Source organism: Myotis yumanensis, unplaced genomic scaffold, assembly GCF_028538775.1.
Source record: "Myotis yumanensis isolate MYYU_CA2020_CCGP unplaced genomic scaffold, mMyoYum1.0.hap1 SCAF_13, whole genome shotgun sequence".
Classification (NCBI taxonomy): Eukaryota; Metazoa; Chordata; class Mammalia; order Chiroptera; family Vespertilionidae; genus Myotis; species Myotis yumanensis.
In genome coordinates, this window is record NW_027223764.1 from 56,716,633 (window position 1) to 56,738,840 (window position 22,208).

The 22,208-nt window shown below is 47.4% G+C and overlaps 1 protein-coding gene across 5 annotated transcripts in view; it reads right to left on the reverse strand.

The window, feature by feature from the left end:
• The window catches only part of WDFY4 (WDFY family member 4), a 228,714-nt gene that overhangs the window by 165,956 nt on the left and 40,550 nt on the right, over positions 1 to 22,208 (reverse strand). For all 5 annotated transcript variants that reach the window (XR_011473609.1, XM_070433182.1, XM_070433181.1 and 2 more), the window contains exons 11-12: positions 18,823 to 19,403; positions 7,352 to 7,445 (exon numbers count right to left, since the gene is read on the reverse strand). Coding sequence is in view for 4 of the 5 variants with exons in the window: in XM_070433182.1 (XP_070289283.1) it covers positions 7,352 to 7,445; positions 18,823 to 19,403 (675 nt within the window). In the remaining variant the exon portion in view is untranslated. The remainder of the gene's footprint in view (positions 1 to 7,351; positions 7,446 to 18,822; positions 19,404 to 22,208) is intronic.

Genomic DNA, 22,208 nt, shown 5'->3' on the forward strand with positions numbered 1-22,208 from the left:
CAATTCTTTGTCAAGAGACATTTTAAACAGGTTTGTTATTGTTAACAGATTTCCATCCACGATTCTCTGGAGCAGGTCCCTGAGCAAGACGGTAGGGAGCACAGTTTCTTCAGGGATGAGGGTCCATTCACAGGGACTATGCTCCAGGCCTGGTGTTGCTCCAGCTGCAACAGTCCCTCCTCCCCCTCCCAGGTGCTGGGCACACAGCACCAACTCAGAAGCGGTTTCGTGCTGACCCGACATTAACTAACGGGCTAGGTGCTTTCTCTAGGCCTGTCTCCTCAGCTCTAAACGAGCGTAATGAAAACGCCTCGCTCACAGGAGGCTCTTTGTGGGAGTCGATAGAAACAGCATCTGTGAAAGCAGCTTGCTTACAGGATGCAAATGTTTTGAGGATTATTCACCCCCCTGGCTGCAGTCCTCTTTCCTCACCTGCCATCAGTGGGGCTCTCCACCTGAGCAGCCAGCTCAGCGCAAGGAGCACGCGCCTGGCCTGGCCTCGGGTCCCATCGCCAGTGACACAGCTGACGTCACCGGTGCTTCCTACTGGCAGGCCATGCTTTCACGCAGGAGCTCATTTAAAGCTCAGGCAAACACCCTGTGCAGGCGAGACTGTCGCCCATTCACAGATAAGGGAACGAGGCCCACACTGAATCTGGCTCGCTGGGGTTGCCTGGTGAGGGAGGGGCAGGAATTCCAACTGAGAGATCCAATCTCAAGGCCACTCCATCTGCAAGCACTGCCTGCAGGCCCCATGCTGAAGCTCAGAGGGCGCCAGCCAGCTCCGGGCTGCAGGCCCCATGCACCTGGCAGGTGCTGTGCGCAGCAGCGCCCATCCTCCTGCAGGGCAGGGGCGTCTCGAGAAATGGATCCCGGCAAAGCCAAGTGAAACTGGATCGGTCACTGGGAACCCATCCTCCCGTGTTAGGCCAACCCCCAAATTTTACAGGGACCTAGTGCTCACGGCTCTGCCCACAAAAAGGCTGCCTGAACCTAGCCACACGCACAATGCTGGCCATGAAACACACCGACATGGGTTTGGCGGTTCCCGCCATCCCGAGAGGCCAGGGCCCTCTGCGCTGCCAGCAGGTCAGGCTCCCATAGGCCACTGGCTCCGGTGGCTTCTCTCCACCTCAAACCAAACACCTGCTTGCGAAGCCCAGGGCCGAGCTGCTCAGCGTGCACAGCCTGCGTCCTTTTCTGCTAGTGTCTGCTCCTACGGGGCCTAAAGCTTTCCCTGTAACCACGTGTCCTTCTCTGTCTTTTATTGTTCTGCCACCAGTCAACCGGCACGCGTCTTCCCGCTCTCCTTCTCCCAGTCTTTCCTCTCCGGACCATTCCTCTCAGGGCCGGGGCGGCTTCTCAGGCCCTCACCACCCTGCTTTGTCGCCTCGGGACAGCACAGCTGCATGTGTTTGAGAGGCCAGGGCACCATTCCCCACTTTGGCTGGCACCAAACCTCCATAGGCACAGCTGGAAAAACAGTTCAGGGTCGCGCTGTCCTCACACCACGTGGATTATTGCTGCCCTGGCACGGAAGCCCCTGGGCTCCCTCACACCCGCTCTTCTGCGCTTCCTTTCCAGACTGTGTGTCTGTGTGTCTGTGTTTCTGTCTGTCTGTGTGTCCATGGTGTGTGGTGTGTCTGTGTGCCTGTGTGTCTGCGGGGTGTACTGTGTGTCTGTGTGTCTGTGTTTCTGTCTGTCTGTGTGTCTGTGGTGTGTGGTGTGTCTGTGTGCCTGTGTGTCTGTGTTTCTGTCTGTCTGTGTGTCTGTGGTGTGTGGTGTGTCTGTGTGCCTGTGTGTCTGTGTTTCTGTCTGTCTGTGTGTCCGTGGTGTGTCTGTGTGCCTGTATGTCTGCAGAGTGTACTGTGTGTCTATGCGTCTGTGTGCCTGTATGTCTGTGTTTCTGTCTGTCTGTGTGTCTGTGGTGTGTGGTGTGTCTGTGTGCCTGTGTGTCTGTGTGCCTGTGTGTCTGCGGGGTGTACTGTGTGTCTATGCGTCTGTGTGCCTGTGTGTCTGCGGGGTGTACTGTGTGTCTATGCGTCTGTGTGCCTGTGTGTCTGCGGGGTGTACTGTGTGTCTATGCGTCTGTGTGCCTGTGTGTCTGCGGGGTGTACTGTGTGTCTATGCGTCTGTGTGCCTGTGTGTCTGCGGGGTGTACTGTGTGTCTGTGTGCCTGTGTGTCTGCGGGGTGTACTGTGTGTCTGTGTGCCTGTGTGTCTGCAGGGTGTACTGTGTGTCTATGCGTCTGTTGCCCTGAAACATGAGACAAGCGTGGTTATCGCTGCTGACTTTCCCTCATGGGTCCAGACCCATTGCTGAAGCTGCTTGAGACCCTCCACACCATCCTGTCGCCTTCTGTGCGCATCAGTCAGGCAGTGGATCGAGTGCAGAGACCGGAAAAAGTACATCATTTCCTAAGGCCACACAGCTGACGAGTGGCAGGCCTGGCACCAAGCCAGGCCTCACTCCAACCCCATGGTTTTAACGCCGCATCGTGTGCTCATAAGGAGGAAACGTACTCCCTGACAGGGCCCTAAACTGACGGTGTACAGAAATGTTGTATTTGGTGGGCATAGTTTGGCTTTGTTTTTATTTCATTTCTCCCTAATTAGATGTGAGTCCTTTAGGTCCTTCCCTACAGCCACAGGCCTTACCGCTCCCTCCGACACCTGCCTAACTTACGCATTTCCTTTACCTCTCTGGCCCCAAGACACTGAGTCTGCAACCCCTGTGCCCTAGGCCAAGTGTGAGCAGCTATATTTGAGATGCAGAAAAGGGAAGGGGACTATGTGAGACAGAAATAATGACGGCAAAGGGGATGAGAAGACTGGTCCCCTGGTCATTGGCCAGAGCTCATCCCTCCCCGTTTCCCTCTCGCTCCACCGTCCTCGGCACCGCGCCTGGACCCTCTCGTCTCCAGGCCAGAGCCTCTCCCTGCTCTACTTAGGAGACTATCCTAGAAGTCCCTGGAGCTTGACTGGGGCCTGAGATTGTTCCACTCAGAAACAATAGGGGTATTTGGGGCTCGGGTTCAGAACGAAAGAGGACGAGGAACCCAGAAACTGAACATAGTTGGAGTCTCTAGTGTGTTATAATGTAACACAGCAAGACTCCTACTTTACCGGTTTCCTTGTTGGAGGAAATGGCTCTCCGTAAATAGCCTGCCTGACACGGTGCTCTCCAGGGCTATTACTGCTGTCGATATTGTAGTTATTTGAAATTCATATGATTAGTTCAACGTGTGTGAATTACAGGCTAATTCCAGAAAATGGCACCTTTTCGGAACTGAGGGACAAATGAGACGAATGCAGCGCCTCGCCCAGCTTCTTCCTGTGCCACCAGACCAGGCGGGAGCTTCCAGTAGAACCTGGATGTACCAACAACCACTCGATGTTGTTGCTGCTCCCAATAAGCTCCCATGGCCACCACTTCTTCTTTTTTTTTTTAAACATATTTTTATTGAATTCAGAGAGGAAGGGAGAGGGATAGAGAGATAGAAACATCAATGATGAGAGAGAATCATTGATTGGCTGCCTCCTGAATGCCTCCTACTGGGGATCGAATCTGCAACCCGGGCATGTGTCCTTGACCGGAATCGAACCTGGGACCCTTCAGTCCGCAGGCCATTGCTCTATCCACGGAGCCAAACCAGCTAGGGCTGGCCATCACTTCTTCACAGGAAAAGCCACCTGGCACAGAGGCAGGAAGACTGGGAGCCTTCTCCCAGGGACACCGCCACTGGCTACAATGTTAGCTCTGCCACTCACCTCTGCAAGGTTCAGGGCCTCATCTGCCAAGTGGGAGTAGTGCTACCTGCTGGCAGGGTTCCTACAGGCACTACGTGAGAAAACGCGTGCTAAAGCGGTCGCTGCACCACCCAGCAGTGCTTCCTGGGAGGATGTGTCTGCCCACCATGCTGAACTCCAGCATCGCTTCATTTCCTCCTGATGACAATGCCACAGGGAGCGATCACCCCACACTACAGCCACGGAAGTTAAGGATCAAAGGGGTTAAATAATTTCCCATGGTCTGTGGCTGTGAAGTGGCATCTGCTGTCTTCAGAGCCTGCACCCTGCTTTCATACAGTGGGTGCTCATTAAACATCATGTGCCCTGGCCGGGCAGCACAGCTAGTTAGTGTCATCCCACTGTGCCCAGGCTGCGGGCTCAGGGACATGCAGAGCCAGCCGATAAATGCAGATAAGTGGAACACCCAAAGGGTTCTCTCTCTTCCTTCCCCTCTTTCTAAAATCAATAAATAAAGCCCAGCTGGTTTGGCTCACTGGGTAGAGTGTCAACCTGTGGACTGAAGGGTCCCGGGTTCGATTCCTGGTCAGGGCACATGCTCAGGTTGTGGGCTCAGTTCCCAGTAGGGGGTGTGCAGGAAGCAGCCGATCAATGATTCTCTCTCATCCTTGATGTTTCTATCTCTCTCTTCCTCTCCTTCTCTGAAGTCAACAAAAATATATTTTAAGAAAATAAAATAAAATCAATAAGTAAAATTTAAACATCACAGTAGTGATGGTGACGACAATGGATGACAACCCAATAAAGTTCACTTCTCTTCACATGGTGTTCAAAGCCCTTCATAACATGGCTTCAAACAGCCTTCCAGCCCCACTCACCGCTTCTCTGCCCACAGGACCTTCGTGGCCCAGCTGAACTCACCAGGGGCCCTACATGGCACCTCTTCTGTGTCTGCCTCTGTGCCTGAGCTTCCTTGCCTTCTTCCTCCACCTACTGTCATGGGCACATCTTTTCCTTAAGCTCAGCTCCGGTGTCCCCTCCTCTCTGGCTTTCCCTTCGCTCGGTCCCAAGGCCTGTGGACACACATTTGTGGCAGCCTCAGAACGCTCTTCCATTTTCTATACTCCTCTGCCACCCACTCTCAAACTCGGGCTGTGAGTCCCTGTAACACTCATCTCTGGCTCCTCAGGACACCTAGGAGGGGGTTGCTAGTTACTCACAGCAGCAAGCACATCTATGGCAAGACCCTTGCAGCTGCTGAGCACCCCGGGAAGGGAAACTGTCCTGTTCCTAATTCGTTATTTTTTTTCCGAGACCAACTCAGCCTCAGGAGGACTTGAGCTGAACTCCGTTTCGCCTTGTGCTGGGACAGCAGCGTTCATGTCAAGTTCCCACAGCACAGCTTTAACGCCGGGGATGGTGCAAGAGGAAACCAGGCCCTCTGGCGGGTCGTTTCCCAGAGCAGCTCGCAGTGCTAGTGTTCTGGGGAAAAAGCAAACCGCTTCTGGGTTGTGAACAGAGCAGAAGACAGGGAGCCCAGTGGGAACTCACAGTCCATCTTCTTAATAACACTGCCCTCTACTGGCACTTCCTTTCCTGCTCCTTTTTCTGCAACAAAACCCGCGGCACTGCAGCCCTTTCCAGCGTTTCCTCGTGTGGGTTATTTCTCACTTGACTTACTCTTCTATTTGCTGTTATGAGGCTCACCCCCGCCCCCTCAGAAATTAATTACTGCAATTATCCAACTTTGAATAGCACTGGTTTGGCATCTGCAGAAAATATTTGAGAAAATGCACCACTACCTTTCATTTGCATATTTTAAAGATAGGAGAAATTACACTTTTCCTAAATTATTTACTGTGACCTGAATAGAGAAAAGTCACATACCAAATGGGATTTCATTTTCATTCTTAACTTGTCTAATTACCGTCCTAGACTGAGAGGGAGTTCCTGCCATATACTAATGTTTATCTGAAACCCAGGCTCCCGAGGCGCTAGGAGCAGGGAGGGCTGGGCACTGTCCTCTGAGCCACTCCATCAGGCGGTGCCCTGGGGGAGTTTGCACAGCGCACCAGGAGCAGCCGTCTGAGTGCTAGGACCATCCCAACCACCGGCGTAGTTCTCACTGAAAGTCCATCCATGGTACCAACCACAGCCACGGAGCCAGCTCCTCACATGAGGAGACCCCCTGGAAGGACGCGCAGGCTGCATGGCCTGTGTCCCGCGAGAGCCACGGAGGTGAGAGGCCAGTTCACCAAATACATGTTGGCCGTAGGCCTGGGAGTGTCTCACGTCTCCCCTCAGCAGCAGAGACCCGAGGAAGTTACAAAGCCCCCTGAGCCTCAAGCACATGGGAAGCAGGGACATTCTCCTGTTGGTGAAAGCGTTCCTGCATCGGAGAGTGTGTACCAGTGTCCAGGAGGCCCCAGAGAGGCCTGTCTTGAAGGCCCAGGCAAAGAAAGGAGGGTCCAGACCTCACATACCTGAATGACTGGAAGGCTTTGGGGTTGGGGATCAAATATCTCTACCTTTCAGTCGGATGCTCCAGGCAAATGTGGCGGCAGTTTTGGTGATGGCCCTTAGCACCCCCTCCCTCTTGTACACTCATGCTGCCCCCCACACAGCAGCGGGCATGTGTCCCTTCCCGCGAGTCTAAGCTGAACGCTGACCAACAGCTCCTGCTTTGGTGCCTTTCAGAGCCCTGGGCTGCCATGTGGCCGCTCAGAGAATCCACCTTGAGGGACACAGGCCGAGGTCAGGAGCAGAGGGCTCCGAGGCAGAGACCTCGGGATCCTACCAGCAGCTCACACCAAGGCCTGGGGACCAGAGCAGTGAGGTGCCCGGGAACCCCGTGCATCGGAGCAGCCTGGGAGGTGCCCGTGCTGCGAGGGGCAAGGCCAGCGGTGCCCGGAGGCCGTGAGCTGTGTCGGCTGTGGCTGCTGAACTCCTGACCCACAGAAATGAGACAATGGCCATCATCGTTACCTGGGCAGCAGTTTGTCACACAGCGACGGTAACTAAATGAGCAACCTGATCCATGTTAGCCCCATCCGCTGCTTCTCCATGAATGTTGCAAACTATATGGCGCATTCATGTCACTATTCAATGTCTCCCTACTTGTTGGTTTGAACATCACCGTGTCGTCACTCGTCAGCAGAGAAACAGGGACCAGAAAAGGGTTTCAATTACAAAGGGACACGCAGACTGGGACAGCGTTGGTCCTTCGTCACTCCTTACCAAACACTAATTTCCCCAATGAACGCAGCCGCCTTCCCCGCTCCCCAGCTTTCTCCTCCCCTCCCCACCCCTCCCTGTGACCTCGGAGGCCTGCACCATGCTTCCTCAGCCCTGTCATTCCCAGGTGGCGATTAGTAAGGCCACGAGTTGTCATGTCTTCCTACAACATGTCACCTCCTTTAAACTCCTAGACAAGGCAAAACTGGGCCTGGGCCTCCACCCCCACTCTTCCTGCAGAAGCCACGAGACCCGCCGCCAGGCAGGACCGCGTTTAACGCCAGGTGCGCCAGTGGGAAAGCCAAGTCTCCACCAGAAGGAGTCAAAGGTCAGCCACGTGAAAAAGGCAGACGTTGTATCACAAGTACCTGGGGGTGGTCGTGATGGTACAGCCGAGGCAGCAGCTGGACCATGATGCACAGGGCCCCGGGGTGCATGATCACGGCATCACCTTCATCCGTCCTGCAGACAGAGGGGAAGCACACGTCAGCCTGAGCCTTCAGTCACTTCTGTTTTCCACAGACCTTTCTGGATCTTTCTAAGAGAGGCCATGACACACATCCTCAGTCTGCCACTGTTGCCTACATGACCTTGAACTAATTAATCTGAGCTAATTTCCCCAACTATGCCATGGAGCTAACACTACTACATTTTCCTCACAGGGGTGTAGGGTGATGTTTCTGTGCACCGAGGCACAGTGCCTGGCAAAAAGTTGGTGCTCAACGGAAGTGGGCTCCCTGGTTCACTACCCGTCTCTGCAGATACGTGGGAGATGTTGAAGTTCTCACTTTATGTTACACACACACACACACACTTCCAGGCCTCTTCAAGCTGCTGTAAGCACACTCCCCAAGTCCCTCCACTGAATGCAACTAAAACCCAGATGGGATGCATGAGCAGCCTCCTCAGAACTCTGAACAGTGAACAGCAGCAGAGAAGGAAACCAAGCCCAGAGTACAGGCAGCTGCAGTGAGCTTCCTGGAGCCCCCAGCCCCCCTGCAACGAGCTCGCAGGGGCCTGAAACACAGAGCCATGCACCGCGTGTGGACACGACTCAGAGATCCAAGAAGAGGCCTCAATTTCTGGTCTAAGGAGCAGGAAAGGAGGCTCCTACAAGCCACCCACCATGGCGGAGAACCAGGGACTTTTTGTTGGGTTTCTCCTTTCTTTCTCTCCCAGTTATCAGGCAACCCCACGGAGAAGCCATGCTAGGCAGGCATCTGGGACTCACGGGAGGCGAATCCTGCTCTCTGACTAGAGGAACTACGGTCCCAGAGTGTAGGCAAAAGCCTCATTGCTTTGTCTCTTTTTCCTCCCCCTGCTTGGCCCCAGAGACAGGTACAGTGTGGGAAGTGTGTGGTGAGCAGGGAAACAGAGGCCATGCATGTCTAGACAGGAAAGGAAGGGGCCAGGGAGTCAAAAAGTGCTGGGGAGACGGTGAAGAGGAAAAGGAGTACAAAATGAGGTCACTGAGTTCTGTATCAAACTCTGGGCTCAATTCCGAGCTGCACATGTGTGATCTGGTACTAAGCCACATTCTAAGGCTTTGAGAACTGAACTTGGTGGCAGACCGCCACCCAAGACTGGCTATCGCCTGGGGCAACATCCAAACACGCTGCAAAGTCTTTGGAACCTGAACTCATCCAGAAGCTGGGGAAGAAAATGTGGCCTGAACCCAGCTGGGCCGATTGCCTGGTAGAGCAAAATAATCAACATTCTGCAGAAAATGTTAGCAAGAGCCAGAATCCATAACGTTCCAAATGCCCAGGATACAATCTGAACTTATTCAGCAGAGAATGAGCCAGGGAGACCTCAATATCTCATCCAGAAAAAAGGTACCAAGTCTGAGATGACACCGATGTTGAATAATTGGACAAAAACTTTAAAACAGCTATTATTTACCAAACTCTAAGAAGTTAGGGCTAATACTTTTGAAATGAATGAAAATCTAGAATGTCTCAGTAAAGAAATGGAATCAATAAAAGAAATCAAATAAAAATTTATGAACTGAACATGACAGTAACTGAAATGTTTAAATCTCACTGAGTGAGAACAATAAGAGAATAAGATGAGAGAGGAAAGAGTTCATGAATTTGAAGATAAATTACTTGAAATTGACCAATCTGACAAAAAAACAACAACAAACAAACAAAAAAAAAACAACGAAGAACGTTTCAATGTCACACATCATGAAACCAAAGAATCTAACTAATATTCCAGTTGTTGGAGTTCCCTAAGAGAGGAAGAAGAGTGTGGTGTAAAAATAAAACATGTTCAGGAAGGTTTTAGCCAATATTTCTTCAAATTTGGTGAAACACATAACCTTAAAGATACAAGAAGCTTAGCTAACCGCAAACAATCAACAGAAAAGTCCATGCCCAGGCACATCATAACCAGCTGTTCAATCCTAAAGACAATGAGAAATCCTGAAAGCAGCCAGAGAAGAACAACACATTACACACAGGGAAACAGCCGTGTGAATGACTGTGAGTTTTCTCATGAAAAAGCAGAAGGCAGAGGAACAATGTTTCTAAGTGCTGAAAAGAAATGCACAGAATTTCCTATCCAGCAAAATATCTTTCAGGAACTAAAGCAGAAATAAATATATTCCCAGGTGGAGGTAAGTACAGAGAATTTCTTGTCATTAAATTTTCTCTAAAAAAATAACACTAAAAGAAGTCCTTCAGATGAGAAGGAAATCATAACAGAAAGGAACTTGGTATTTCAGTAATGAAGAAAGAACAACAGATGCCCTGACCGGTTTGGCTCAGTGGGTAGAGCGTCGCCTGCGGACTCAAGGTTCCCAGGTTCGATTCCGGTCAAGGGCATGTACCTTGGTTGCTGGCACATTTCCAGTTAGGGGGTGTGTAGGAGGCAGCTGATCGATGTTTCTCTCTCATCGATGTTTCTAACTCTCTATCCCCCTCCCTTCCTCTCTGTAAAAAATCAATAAAATATATTTTTTAAAAAAGAAAGAAAGAACATGTAAATGTTTGAATAAATATAATAGACTATTTTATATCTTAAGTTATTAAAACAGGCATAATGGCTGAAAGCAAATTGTAATAAATAGAATGCATATGACAACTATAACAGAAACAGGGAGGACAAAGGGATCTGCATAGAGGTAAGGTTTCTATACTTTATTTGAAGCAGCAAAACATTAATTGTAAGTAGGCTGTTAAAAGTTAAGTATGTTTATCATACTCCTTAGAACAAGCACTAAAGAAGCTAAATAAAGAGAGAGAGTAAAGAGTTCAGTAGCTAAATTCAAATGAACTAAGAAAATACATTCAAATAATCCATAAAAAGGTAGGGAAAGAGAAACAGAGGAACAAAAAAAGAGGGAACAAAGAGAAAGCAAATAAGATAGTAGACCTAAATCCAAACACACCAAAAATGATTTACATACACCAATTAATAGACACATATCACAGAATGGAAAAAGCAAAAGACTAAACTATAAGCCATTTACAAGAAATCCACTTTAAATATAATAATATAGAGAGGTTAAAAGTAAAAGGATAGAAAATGTATACCATGCTAACTCTAATCCAAAGAAAGCTGGCGTGGCTCTGTTAATTTTAGAGAAAAGAGGACTTCAGAGGAAAGAATATTGCCAAGAATAAACAGGTTATCTCTCTCTATAAAAACCCAGTGACCGTTACAGTGGAACGACCAGGACGGCCAGAACACACAGTGACTATGACATGCACTGCAGCAGCCAACCAGCCAGATCTGGGCCAGATCGCCCCCAAAACCCTGATCAGGGTGGGGCCAGCCAGCCAACTGCCTTGGCTTGCAGAAATGTGGGGTCCAGGGACCTTGGAGGTGCTCGGTCTCAGGCAACTGCGCGGACACAGCTCTCCTTTGGCGGAAGTGGACCTATGATCAGGGCGCCGGAGTCTGGAATGGGGTGAGGAGGCTTTCCTGGTGGCCACAGCAGTCCCTGCAGGCCGCGCACAGCACCTGGGTGTCTGGCCCTGGTCACAACAGTGGCAGGAATAGGGGCCACAGGGCACAGGAGGAGGTGGCACACAGGGGCCAGGAGGCGTGAGGCCCGATCTGGGTTCTTACCCTGCTCACTGGGCCCAGCAGCACCAGCAGGTGGGCCATGGTGTGCAGCAAGGCACTGAGCCACTGACCACTGACAGGAGGGGAAGTGAGCCAGGAGGGCAAGGCCCTGTGCCAGCCAGAGCCTCAAGCGGCGAGGGCGGGGCCAGAGCTGGAAACCCTGGAGGAGTGGGCGGGGCTGCAGCCCCGTGCCTTTTTGGCCTTGGCCTTGGAATTCTGCAGGCAACCAGTGTACTGCCTACCAGCACATCAGAGGTCAGCCCCGCTTCAAGAGAAAGGACATGGCAGGAAGTGGCAAGGCCACAGGAGGGATGGGAAATGTGGCCATCTTTGGGAAACACAGCTGCCACGGTCTTCAGTAACTATGAACATATATAATCTTTGGTCTCCATTCTACAGAAGAAGCTGAGACTCAAAGAAGGGAGCCTTCCACAACACCTCACCCACTTCTCAGACCTGACCCTGTGCAGCATTGTTTTCGTTGAAAGAGGATCCAAAATGTTTTTAGATCTTTGCTATTTTAGGCAGGAAAGAATTTAGCACAGGGAATTGGTGCTTGGGAAATCATCGGAAAGCTGGAGGACTGGGTACTAGGCTGGGCCTCCAAGAAAGACCCCCTGCACAGTGGGAGGAGCTGCCCCCTCAGCCACAACTGAATTCTAGGACATTCTGGCACAGCTGTGACCTGGGGATCAGGAAACTGCTGCCCCCGCAAGTGCCCTCCAGCTCCCACAAAACAGGTCACTGGGCACTGTCTCTGCCACAACTGCCTGTGCACAGCCTGGATTCCGCTGCAGAAAACCTCCACATCTCTGCAAACATGATCACCAGCAGCAAACAGCCCAAACTGTCGGAAGATGCCTCTGCCCCACTTCTGCCTTCAAAATATTGTGCAAGCGCATCCAACTGGCAGAAATGGATTCATATCCAGAAACCTAGCTGCAAAGGAGTTTGGGCAATTTCAGACTTTTGTCTAGGAGTGAGATCTTGCCAATGTACCTCATGTGCCTGGTATTGATTAAAATGGGGTCGGGCTGGTGGGGCTCAGAGGTTGAACATCGATCTATGAACCAGGAGGTCACGATATGATTCCTGGTCAGGTTTTGGGCTTGATCCTCAGTAGGGTGGTGCAGGAGGCAGTTTATCAATTATTCTCATCATTGATGTTTCTATCTATCTCTCCTTCTCCCTTCCTCTAAAATTAATAAATATTTATTTTAAAAATGGGGTTATGCTGTATATATGTGTTATAACGAGTTTTTCATAGATCACTAATGTCTTTCCTGTTAAAACCATACTTATAGAACATTTAGTTATCATTAATTTTAATTGATCTCAGAGAGAAGAAGGAAGAGAGAGAGAGAAACATTATTCCATTGTTTCCTGCACTCACTGGACTGGGTATTAAATCTGCAACCTGGGCATGTGCCCTGCCTGGCAATCAATCCACCACTTTCTGGTGTATGGGATGATGCTCTGCTGGTACCCTGACCCCAAATTCCAGCCTCCAGAACTGAGAAAAATACATTTCTGTTGTTTAAGTCACACAAATTTATGGTATTTTGTTATAGCTGCCTGAGCTGACTAATCTATACTAATAAAAGGGTAATATGCTAATTAGACCAGGAGACCTTCTGGGAGACTGGCCAGGGAGGGCAGTTGGGGGCCTTGAGGCTGGCAGGGGAGGGCAGTTGGGGGCCTTGAGGCCGGCAGGGGAGGGCAGTTGGGGGGCCATGAGGCTGGAGGGGGGATGTTGGGGATGAGCAGGCTGGCAGACAGAGTGGTTAGGGCAATCAGGCAGGCAGGCAGGTGAGCGGTTAGGAGCCAGTGGTCTCGGATTGTGAGAGGGATGTCCGACTGCTGGTTTAGGCCTGATCCTGGCAGTCGGATATCCCCCGAGGGGTCCCAGATTAGAGAGGGCTCAGGACGGGCTGAGGGACACCTCTTCCTGTGCATGAATTTTGTGCACCAGGCCACTAGTACTGTATAATAAAAGCCAAGCCACCAAATGGCAGAACGACCGGAATAATTGGAACAACTGTGGCCCCTCGCCCCGACCAGCCCCACCCCTAATTGGCCCCCATCGGGGCAGGCCGACTGGACCCCACCAGTGCGTGCACAGATTCATGCATCAGGCCTCTAGTATTACATAATGATTAAAGGAGGCATAGCATCTAAAATGTGCAGGCACTTCATCAAAGAGCATCAGAATTTGTAAAAACTGAAAGAAGTAAAAGGACAAATCCTCAATTATATATAATTCAACACTCTTTTCTCCATAATTGATAGAAAAAGTAGACAGAAAATTATCAAAGATATAGAACTGAACACCACCAACCAACTGTTATAGTTGGCATTTTAGAAACACTCCACCCAACAGCTGCAGAATACACATTCTTGTCAAGTTTTCATGGAACACGTGTCAAAATCTAATGGGCTCTGGATCATAAAACAAACCTTAAAACATCTCAAATAAAATCGTCCAAAGTGCATTCTTTAATCACAACAGCATTAAAGTCAAAGTAAATAACAGAAAGAAAGCTGAAAGGGATCCAGGTACTTGGGAATGAAACAACATACTTTCTTTTTTTTTACTGTGGTAAAATACACATAACAAAAGACTTACTCCCTTAACTATTTTAAGTGTACAGTCCAGTGGTATTAAGTACACACATGTTGTAAACAACATATTTCTAAATAGTCTATGGGTCAAATGGAAAGTTGCAAGAAAAATTTAAAATATTTTGAGCTTAAATAATAATGACCATAGAAAAGTTTGTGAGGTGCTGCTAAAGCAGTGCTTAGAAGAAAACATATAGATTGAAATGTTTACATTACAAAAGAAAAAAGGTCTCCGATGAAAAATCCAAGTTTCTACGGTAAGATGCTATTTAAAAATAAATCAATTAATAAACCCAGAGCAAATAGAAAAAGTATAATAAAGATAGTAAATATCAATGAAATTAAAAACTGGAAAACAATAGAGAAAATAAATGAAAGAAGAATTTAGGTCTTTGGAAACATTTCAAAAATTGAAAAATTACTATCTAAACTAACTAAACAAGAGAAGACACAACTATCAATATCAGGAATGAAAGAGAGAATATTACTACACACCCCACAGACATGAAAAGGATAATAAGAAAATACCATAAATAATACTGTCTACATAAATTTGACAATTTAGATGAAATGGACCAATTCCTGCAAAGCCACAAATTACCAAAAGTCAAGCAAGAAAAAAATAACCAGAATAGTTTGTACTTATTACAAAAACTGAATAGAGTTAAAAACCTTTCCTCACACACATACAAAAAACAACAACAAAAAACTCCAGGCCCAGATGTTTCCATTGGTGAATTCTAACATACGTCCAAAAGATAAATAACACCAATTCTACACAACTGCTTTCCAAAAATCAAGAGAACGCTTCCCAGTGCATTCTATGAAGCCAGCTTTACTCTGATATCAAAAGCAGACACAACTAGTACAAGAATGCTACTTGCCAACATCTCTTACAAACAGATGCAAAAGTCCTCAAAAACTAGTAGGAAGTCAAATGCAACTATACATAAAATAAATGAGGCAAGATGGTCACTTGAGCGCACTCCACGAATGAAAGCTGATTCACTACCCAAAAATCAGTCATATTAATGTAATTCATCATGTTAATAAACTAAAGAAGAAAAATAAACACCTGACAATATGCAGAAAAAGCATTTGAAAAAACCAACATTTCATGATAAACACTCTCAGTAAATTGGAAATAGAAGAACTCCTACATAACTTGATCATGGGTCCCTTACACATTTAAAAAATTCTCATTGTGAAACCAGGATGACATTTGACACAGGAATTATCTGTAAAGAATCAGGCTGACACCATACACAGACTAGAAACCAAACTTGAAATTACTGTGTCAAACCCTAACCGGTTTGGCTCAGTGGATAGAGCGTTGGCCTGCGGACTCAAGGGTCCCAGGTTCGATTCCGGTCAAGGGCATGTACCTTGTTGCGGGCACATCCCCAGTAGGGAGTGTGCAGGAGGCAGCTGATCGATGTTTCTAACTCTCTATCCCTCTTCCTTCCTCTCTGTAAAAAATCAATAAAATATATTTTTTTTAAAAAAAGAAAGAAATTACTGTGTCAAAATGCTTGGCAAAGCATCACCATTATTGTGAGGGTATCTAGAAAAAGCAGGAAGAACACACACACACACACACACACACACACACACACACACACACATGCCCCTTTGTAGGTAAACCCGGATTCAGAGCCTGGCTCTGTCACTTCCTAAATGTGTGACTTTGGCTGTGTGATTGATCCTTTCTCAGCCTTGGTTTCTGTATTAGTAATAGTCTAGGATTTGAGAAGAAATTAAATTAAAATAAGTGTTTGGTGCTCAGACTCCAGAGACATTCAACAAATGGCTATTGCTTTTCATCAGCCAGGACCACTTACTGAATGCCTCCTGGTGCTGCCAAATACTTCTCTGCCCTCTGCGAGCTGGCAGAATCAGCTGAACAGGTTCAAAGATGAGCTCCCAAGTTACCCTGCACACGTCCAGGAGGCCAGGGCAGAGGCTCCTCAGCAACACCCCCGCCCCCCGGCCCACCAAACAGACAGATTAGGGAATTCTCACCAAAGAGAAGTAAAGAGGGAAAGGCCTGGAATCTGGCCAAGGCTTGACTCACAGTGGGTAGCCACAGCCTCACTAAGTTCATTCTCATGTCTACAGAAAGGCCGGGGGACCAGAGAAAGGATGGGCTGCATGGAGCTTGAGAAAGGAAAGTCCTGGGCAAGACTCACAGTCAAAAGTCATAAATCACGCAAAGAAACAAGAGACCCTCAAGTGACAGCCACAGAAAAAACAGATTGTAGAATCAGACTCTCAAAAGACCCAGGTGGAAAAAAAGAATTATGATTCATATGTTTGAAGAAACAAAGGAGAGAAAAATATGGGCAAGGAGAAGAGCTATAAAATCATCAAGTTCATTTGAAAAAGAACAAAATAGTACCTAGAAATGTAAAATATGATCACTGAAATTCAAATTCAAAACCTCAATGGCTGGATTAAACATCTATAATAATAAAAGTGTAATATGCTAATTAGACCAGATGTCCTTCCAGACAAAGCCGCGGCAGGCAGGGGCTGAGAAAGAGGTGGCGGTGGCAGGGGCCAAGGCCCTTGTACAAATTTCATGCATCAGGCCTCTAGTTATGTTACAACCAGCTACTAAGAGATTCAGTGAGTTGGAAAAGAGATCAAGAGAAATTGTACAAAACACAGTACACAGAGACAAACACACTGAAAATGTGAAAGAAATAGGAGATATGAGAAACTGGAAGCTAGAATAAAGGTAAAGCTAACATATCATTGAAGTTCTAGAAAAGTATAATATAAAAAAGATAGAGAAGAGGTAGTAAATTAAGGAGAATATCCAGAACTGATGTAAGACACAGTTATCAAATTCAGGAATTCTGATAAATTTCAAGCAGAATAAATTTCAAAATAACCCAAATAAAGACACATTATAGTAAAACTATAAAACAAGAATCATGAAAAAATCTTAAAAGCAGCCAGAGAAAAATGACAGATTACCTTCAAAGGAAGAGTCTTAAAAATGCAGCTGATTTCTCAAAGGCAACACTGGAAGCTTTTGGCTCCCATTCTGTGCTGTGGGAAAATAACTGTCAACCAAGACTGTATACCCAGCAAAACTATCACTCAGGAATTATGGGAGAAATAAAGACATTTTTAGACAAAAACCAAGAGAGTTTACCAAAAATATTCTATAACTGTGGAAACTTGCCAATTAAATAAGGCTCAAGAATAAAACTATTAAGTCCAGAAAGGAAATTAGGAAATACTTAGTACTAAATTATATTGAAAGTACAATATAAAACTTGTGTAATACTGCTGAAGTAGTAGTTACCAGAAAATTCATATTTAAAAAATGACTGAAAATTAATCTCCTAATCAGTTAAATTAAGAAAAAGAATACCAGAACAAATAAACTCAAAGAAAGTAGAAGGAAAGAAGGACCAAAAAAGACAGAGAACATTTCTATATGAGTGACAGGATATGCTGAAAGTTAGTTCATAGGACACACTAACCAATGAACCTCTGCCAAGAACTCTGGGTGCTGGGGTCCAGAGAAGACACCATCCATGAGGTGAGGAATAAAAAGTAAAAAGGGTATTATAAAAAGCCTCAGTCAATAAATTAAAACTTAGATAAAGTGAGAAAATAGACTTGAAAAATAACTAAGAATGATTCAAGAATAAAAAGAAATGTATTCTGACAAGAATAAATCTTCTCACAAGAAAGCAGGAGGTGCCTGAGTTTCACTGCCAAGTTCCATCACAGGGACCAGAAGACGCGGGAGAGTGCCCAGCTCCCGCTGTGAGGCTAGCATAAGTTTGATAGTCAAGAAGGAGTGTAAAAAGCCAAATTTTCTCAGAAACAAAACTCCTTTAAAAATTAGCAAAGCAAATCCAACAATAATTATATCATGAGCAATTTGTGCAGGAATGCGAGATTAGAAGACCAATTAATTTACCAGATTACCCAATCAAGCAAACACAATCACAGTAGTTGGAGACTCAGCACCGACTGCAACATTAGAGTCTGGCCAAGGGGAGCTTTCTTCGGAGACAATGCCCTGCGATGCTAAGGGAGACGACAGAGAAGTGGTGGCAGGACAGTTTATCACACTGCGAATTTGAACTTGGCCGTTGCTGCTTTGGAGGAATGAAGAAAGACACCAACTGTTGTTGTTTTGTCCTTTCATTTCCCCTCCCGCTCCCGGGCCGGGCTGTGGCGGGTTCTCTGCCCTCCCTCGCTCTAGTGCAGTGGTTCTCAACCTGTGGGTCGAGACCCCTTTGGGGGTCGAACCACCCTTTCACAGGGGTCACCTAAGACCATCGGAAAACACATATATAATTACATATTGTTTTTGTGATTAATCACTATGCTTTCATTATGTTCAATTTGTAACAATGAAAATACATCCTGCATATTAGATATTTACATGACGATTCATAACAGTAGCAAAATTACAGTTATGAAGTAGCAACAAAAATATTTTCTGGTTGGGGGTCACCACAACATGAGGAACTGTATTAAAGGGTCGCGGCATAAGGAAGGTTGAGAACCACTGCTCTAGTGGGATTCTGTGTTGGAAATGAAAGTGAAATGTGGTTTGGGGCCACCTGAGCTCAGTGAGGAATTAGCCTCCAGAAGTGAGAGGAGCGACTGTCCTTGCCAGGGGAGGTGGGGACGGCAAGTAAGAACAGGAAGAAGCCATGGCTGGGAAGGACACTGTGCTTTGTGTCCTGGAAGGCAAAGGGCCTCACCATCCCCTGGCAGTGCCCAGAGGGGCATATAAGACAGGACAAAGCTGCCGGCACACACGGGAGGCCGGGCACAGGCACCCACGCTCCAGGAGCAGCAAAGATGCCAAAGAGAAAGTGAGCCAATCTCTGGAGTCTGCACCCAGTTTCCAAGATTGGTCAGCGTGCCAGACCCAAAGCACCCCACCACCCTGTGTGCCCTCAGATTGGTTTCCTATTAGCTCCCATGGTAGGGGAGCTTGGAGTCAGAGTTAACTTGGTTTAAAGAACAGAAAGTCATGTGACATTTCTGCACACCCAGCTTGTAGCCTAGGCTTTCTACCCACGCCACGTGCAGGATGTCTGGGTAGGAAACGAGAGACAGATACACTGATGACCCGATCGCAAAGCAGGCAGCAAAGCTCTACCTCTCCTCCAGGTCTGGCCACTGCTCGAAGTTGCCTTGGGGGTCGCTGCCAGCTTCTCCCTTCTGGGCGTCCACAGCTGCTTCCGGCCCAGCTCTGAGCGGCGCCTTCAGGTCCCAGCGCCGGTGGAGGGTGCCGCTGGCCATGCTGTCCAGGAAGCTGAGGATCTGGAGACAGCTCTGTATCTTGGGTGGGAAGAGGCTGATAGAAGAGAAGGCCACCCTCAGCAAATCAGCAAATGGCCTGGCCTTGGAGGTCTCCCCGGAGTGCAGAGCGGCTCCTTCTTCCTCCGGGGGCCCGAAGCAGCCCAGCAAGCAGAGGTCCTCGGCCAGCTTCTCGAAGAGCCCGTTCCTCCTGAAGAAGTCCCCATTGACAGGGTCCAGGTGCAGCGCTGCAGACACCGCACAGAGGGTGTGCAGGACCAGGCCCAGGGTCTGGCTGGGGGACACCGCCCCCCACATCTTCCCAGGGGGGTCCTGGAGAGAACCCTCCAGGTCAGAGAGCAGGGACAGCAGCCCATTGAACCCACTGGAGACTCTGAAAGCAGCACGGCCTTTGGGCGTCTCCAGGATCCGGAGGAGAGACTGAAACACCAACAACATAAACATGAGTCAAGGCTAGGAGACAGACCTTTAGCACTGAGCTCCCCCACATCCCGCCAAAGCATGGAGCTCTTCCCTCAGCGGCACAGGCACAGCCAGCTACCTGGGGCAATTCTGAAACATCGGGAGGTCAATGCTGTTCCTCTTCATTTTAGTTTTAGGTTGCCCTCGAGCCTTCTTTCAAATGGCTGCCTTGAAAGAGTATGCTCATTTATGGGGTGGGCTTACTGCCCCAAATCTCAAAAACAAGCTTTCCCGGGCCCCCAGCTCCTCCTTCTTCCAGCTTGTGCTCACACAGCCCCTCCAATGCCCCGATCAAAACTCTCATCACACTAAACTGAAGCTACTTGAAAACTGCCTCAGCCCTCCCCCAATGGCACACCGGACGATCAGGCTGCTCACTGCTGTGGAACACAGCACACATGTAAGCAGTCACTGAACAAATGAAATGAACCGTCTCTTCTATTGCAAAGGTCACTGCTCACAGTGAAATCTATACAATGCAACTCATTCTTACTCATCTCTCTCTGTGCAAGCATGGGTACCACTGTTAAATGTGGAATGATAGTAAAGGAATCTACTTAAAGTCTGGTGTGAGCTTATGAGGGAATCAAGGTAGAGAAGAGGAATCTTTAACGGGCGGAAACCCATAGATGACGCTTGCCCGAGAGCGCACGCGAAAGTTCTGGCTATTCTAACGTACAAGTAGAATCTGCCTTCTCCAGATTGCTGAGATTGTTACTGGGCAGACAAACTTTTAATTCCTTTTAAATCAAACATTTATTGTGCACTTACAAAGTGTTAGTCATCGAGCCCAGTGCATCGTATACACTGGGAATTTAATAAATGCTTTGGAAGGACTGCATTTAAAAAATTCCTATTCGGTGCTAAAGCTTCACACCTAAAAGTGAAGAATGTGTGGGTGATTTTAGATAAATATTAAAAGCCTCTAGTTGTTTCATTTAGTTATTTACTCTTCACAACAATTGCATGGGACCCCGTCCAGGCATCTTGGGCATGTTTCCCAGAGAGGGGCCAGGCCGTGAGATTGAGTTGGTCAGCTCTGGAGAGAGATTTGAATTGTTTTGTCCTTTCAGGTATTTAATGTTCTAGTGACACAAGGAAGACAATGGTCTGGACAGCACAAGTTAGTCAATTCCAGGATGCCTGAAACAGGCCGCAGGAGGGAGGTGGTGATGTTGTCTCTTACATGCACAGTTTAGGATGACAACCAATAGCATAAAGCTGGAAGTTAATAGAGAAACTTGTAGGATAGATTTATAAAAGGAGGGAATAAACTAGATAAAAACTCATATAGAGAAAGTCAAATAGATACTTAGTAAAATTACAGGTAACTATGAACTATGAAGTCATACACTTTTGGGAGAATAAGACAATTTTCAGCTCTATCCCTAAAATGCTGGCAATCCTAATCTAGAACCAGTGTTTATCTGTGTGCCCCTACCGCCCAGATGCTGTTATCTACTATTATAGCCTCTACAGAAACGTGAGCTGCTTGGTGGGAAGTCAATCCCATGCCTGGGTAGGAGGACACAGAATGGGCCAGGATTAAGTGAGTGCGCACAGGGGAGGACTCTCAAAGATGACAAAGCGCTTGATGGCCAAGGCGCTGCTGAAAGGGTTCCCACTGCTCCACCAATGACATTTTGAGAAATTCAAAAACAAGAGAAACATTGTAGTAACAAGGAAAATCTATGAAAGGCCAAAGTCCACAATTACGTTCAAAATTGAAAAATAATAACATAGGGTGAAGTAGAAAAATTCATCCTAACCAATATGGGCCAACTTTTTTTCCCCCTGGTTATAGAAAGACTTCTAGTGGTTAGATCAATGACTATCCACCAGAACTCGGGAAGACAATTGTGGAGAAACTGAATTTGTTATTTTGTTCTTTGAAAGAAACTCAGCATCAGGCCGATAAAGCTCAGGGCTCATGAGAGATGCAATCGGAATGGTAGAACAGACTGCCAGAAAGATGGAGGCCACTGAGTACTAAGGACTAGGCAATAACCACTGCTTTCTCCTCCTGGGTGGGGATATGGCCTAACTATTTCTTTAGTGGTAATCAACCTGTTCAGATTTGCTATTTCTTCTTGGTTTGGTCTTGGAAGACTATGTTTCCAAGAACTTATCCATTTCTTCCAGATTGTACAGTTTGCTGGCATGTACTAGTATTGTTCAGAGTATTTTCTTGTAACCCTTTGTATTTCTGTGGAGTCAGTTGTTACTTCTCTTTCATTTCTGATTTAATTTATTTGGGTCCTCTCTCTTTTTTTTCTTGATGAATCTGGTTAAAGATTTATCAATTTTGTTTGTCTTTTCAAAAAACCAGCCCTTGATTACACTGATCTTTTTTACTGTTTCTATAGGCTCTATTTTTTTTTATGTCTGCCTAATTTTATTATTTCCTTCTTTCTACTCACTTTGGGCTTTGTTTGTTTTTCTTTTTCTAGCTCCTTTAGGTATAAGGTTATATTGTTTATTTGATATTATAAATAACTAGAGACCTGGTGCACAAAATTCGTGCATGGGGGGGGGGGTCCCTCAACCTGACCTGCCCCCTCTCACAGTTTAGGAGCCCTCAGGGGATGGGATGTCCTCCTCTGCGGGAGACAACCAGGCTGATCAGGGGAAGGTGCTCCCCCATCACCCCGCTGCTGCTGCCACTGCCAGCCACTACAGCTGCAGGCCCTCAGCCCTCACCTCTCAGTGCTGGCCCTGTCCCCTGCCCACTGGTGGGTGGGAGGCAATCTGGGGCCAGGCTGC